The 3,765-nt window shown below is 35.0% G+C and overlaps 1 protein-coding gene across 1 annotated transcript; it reads right to left on the minus strand.

Annotated features, from left to right (window-relative positions):
• Positions 1 to 349: 349 nt before the first annotated feature.
• Positions 350 to 1,882, minus strand: LOC110780017 (uncharacterized). The gene has a single exon (XM_021984449.2). It carries the CDS (start codon positions 1,880 to 1,882, stop codon positions 350 to 352), a length of 1,533 nt encoding a protein of 510 aa, XP_021840141.2.
• Between the last annotated feature and the right edge of the window lie 1,883 nt (positions 1,883 to 3,765).

Genomic DNA, 3,765 nt, shown 5'->3' on the forward strand with positions numbered 1-3,765 from the left:
CCATCTTGAAGATCATCTAAATCATCTGGATCAATGGTAGTAGAGCACAACCTCTTGAAAAAAGAAGACAATCCAGCCAATAACTCAATCACTTTTGTAGCGTTATAAGCTCTTAAGGAAACAGGAAGGATATCTTGCATTAGAACATGGTTGTCATGACTTTTGAGGTTAATCAACTTTCTTTGTTTCATATTCACACAACTAGAGAGGTTGGATCCATATCCATCCGGAACTTTAAGTTTCTGCAGAACATTTAAGAACCTCTCTTTTTCCTCCGTAGACATAGAATAGGAAGCCGGAGGCATGTATTCACTTCCATTAGGATTAGTACTAAGCCAAAGGTGAGTCTTTATTCTCCATTTTTCAAGAGCTTTTCGATCATCCCTACTATCTCTACTCTTTCCATACTAAGAAGAGTTCCCAAAATATTCTCAGACACATTTTTCTCAATGTGCATTACATCTAAATTATGCCTTAAAAGATTATGCTCCCAATACACCAAATCAAAGAATATGCTTCTTTTGGTACCAAAAGCACTTTCATATTGGACATCATTGTTATCATTATCTCCTCTTTGTTTCTTTTTCTGTGGTGCCTTCGACTTTCCATAAACATACTCGACCTTTTCTTGTTCACTCACTATATCAGTCCCGCTAGGACAAGATGGAGCTTTACCCCACTCATTAGTTCCATACTTCTCACATAAATTGGCACCCTGAATTCGATATGGGTGATCTAAAGGTAACCATTTTCTATAGCTACAATAACAAATCTTGTTCCCAAATCTATCAGAAGGCGTGGAATCTATGTATATAGGACATGCATTGTAACCTTTTGTGCTCAAACCAGAGAGCATTGCATAGCCAGGAAAGTCATTAATAGTCCAAAGAAAATCCGCGGGCAAATTAAATTTCTTTCCTTCAAAAGCATCAAAAGCTTCAACTCCCGTCCACAACAATTTCAATTCATGCACTAATGGCTGCAAATACACATCAATATCATTTCCAAGACTTGCTTTTCCGGGAATAAGTTTGGACAAAATGAAAGAAGATGGTTTCATACATAACCATGGTGGAAGATTATAAGGAATCAACATCACTGGCCACGTACTATAAGTGGTGTTCATTAAACGATAAGGATTAAGCCCATCACTCAAAAGACCTAATCGAACAGTACGAGGGTCTAAGGCAAAATCTCTATGACGCTCATCAAATTCCTTCCATGTTAAGGCATCTGAAGGATGCCTCAAAATCTTCTTATCATCTTCACCCAATCGCTCTGTATCATGCCATCTCATATCTTCTACTGTTTCTGGTGACATGTAGATTCTTTTTAGCCTCGGGATAAGAGGGAAATATCGCATTACCTTAGCTGGCACACCCTTCTTATAAGTATTCGTACCTTGATCACTTGTAATGCCACCCTTACCCTTAGTTTTTGCCCACCTCGATGTACCACAAACATGACACTTGTCTTTCTCTAAAAATTCACCCCAATACAACATACAATTATTCGGACAAGCATCAATCTTTTCATACCCAAGACCCAAATCTTTTATCATTTTCTTACTGTAATAAAAGGATGAGGGAAAATCAAGTATTTGAGGAAACGCATCTAGAATTAGCTTCAACAGCATATTGAAAGATTCAATTGACCAATGATTCATACAATTCAAGTGAAACAAGTGTAAAAGAAAAGATAACTTTGAAAAGTTGGTACACCCTTCATATAATTTATCCTCAGAATCTTCAAGTAACTTCTTATACTTCGCCTCTTCCTCTTTCGTAGAATCATCATATTCAGCATCACTTTCATAGGTCACTGGCTCCTCAATCCACTCATCATCCTCTCGTGTTTCAAAAGTTGGGCAATTGGGAAACATATTAACACTAAAAGCTTATCTTAATAGTCCTCCCATATTATCTCGACTAACAAACCAACTTTCATTATTTAGGGATCCTTCACTAGTACTCCCTCCATCACTACCAACCACACGATGAATCATATCCTCTTTACCATGAAAGATCCATTTCTTATATGACTTATAAAACCCATTAAAAAAAATATGTCCCTCTACTACATTTACCGGGAACCATTTCTCCACCTTACAATTCTTACATGGGCATCTAATTTTTCCATGGACTAGATCTTGTTTAGCAAACTCAATGAATTGCATACAACCCTCGACATACTTAGGGTGGCCAATAGGTAGATCGATCCAACTTGTATCCATATCTATATGAAATTAATATAGTAATAAGATATATAATTATTATACGTCGTATAATAGGAATTGCTTATAAGTAAACGTTATGATCATTCTTAGAACCTTGATATTACATATAATTCAAATAGGAACTAGTTAAAAATAATATTTACTTCGGAGATTAATTCAAGTGAATATAAAATCAAACCACCTCCATACACAACTCTACTAATATTCAGTATCTATGTTCATCTTCTTGCTAGAAACTACTCTCATTCAATTCCATATCATATCATTTATAGCAAACAAGGTGATTCTTTCAACTTCACATGAATTCAACAAGGAAAATAAAGCATGTGAGTTTAGCAGACAAGATGATACTTTCAACTTCACATGAATTCAACAAGGAAAATAAATCATGCGAGTTTCGCAAATTTATGAACACCAAAGTTTCAATAAAATAAATAAGATGGTAAAAGCTAAAATAAAATAATAAGTCATAAGTCTAATCATTGCACTCAAATATTGGTTTGATTATACGTATGAATTGATCATTTTATAATTTACACAACCACAAGTCGAGTAGGAAAATAAAGGCAAATTCTATATAATATTAAGAATGTCAAATTTAACAATAAGCACCTGTTAAACGCTTGGGAAGGAGATGTCGGGACAAAGTAGATCCTAAACTCCACGAAATCTCTTAAAATCGGTGGCCACTTGAATTAAAGTCCAAAAACTTCCGCTGCTTCTGCGAAAAGATACTTCAAACAAAATTTCACAAATTAAAAATAACTTCAGGAACGACTTAGTGTCCAGGATATCATAAAGTTTTTCTCTAACCAAGTACACATGAACATAGAATGCCGCATACTCTAGGCATTTAATTTAATTTCTAGTTTCCTATATCTCGGTCTACATTTCCCACACCAAATTCATTTCACCTTGATAATCTATTAATCAAATTAAGAGCTCCTTAATTTTATATTATTTTGATGGAAGAGCTCTTTAACAAACTCTAAATCTAAGCTTTCAAGAACTCTAAAGAACTCTAAACAATCAACCAACAACTGCACCAACTAACCAACAACCTAACCATCAAAAACAAAATGCAACAAAAGAACTATAATTAACAAAGGCAAACACAGAATAAAACACGCACAACAACATATTGGCAGTAGATTAGGCAGAAAATCACCATACAGAGTATCAGATCGAAGAAAAAGCATATCATTAGCAGATCAGATTCACAGCAGCAAGAAGTAGCAGTTCACACTACTACAAAACTCAGTTATTCTCCACATTATGGCCTCGACGCCAAAGGGAAACCGCTGCGTGAAATTCAGGTTTTCGATTTTACATGATTCTTATTCCATTGACCTGATTAAAGTTTTTTTTAGGAGATAAATTGTGATTTCAAGAAGCCACTAGGACAATGATTAAAGCCTGGACAATATGGATTCAATGCACACCCCTTTATTGTGGCTTTGGCAGACTAGAATAATTCTGTTGTAGCTCTACGGAAAATCAAACCTGATTCTGGAAATATTTTTTAAGAC

Source organism: Spinacia oleracea, chromosome 6 (assembly GCF_020520425.1).
Source record: "Spinacia oleracea cultivar Varoflay chromosome 6, BTI_SOV_V1, whole genome shotgun sequence".
NCBI lineage: Eukaryota > Viridiplantae > Streptophyta > Magnoliopsida > Caryophyllales > Amaranthaceae > Spinacia > Spinacia oleracea.

Excerpts from the sequence above, each read along its gene's own strand:
- LOC110780017 (XM_021984449.2), bottom strand. The coding sequence starts at position 1,882 with ATGTTTCCCAATTGCCCAACTTTTGAAACACGAGAGGATGATGAGTGG.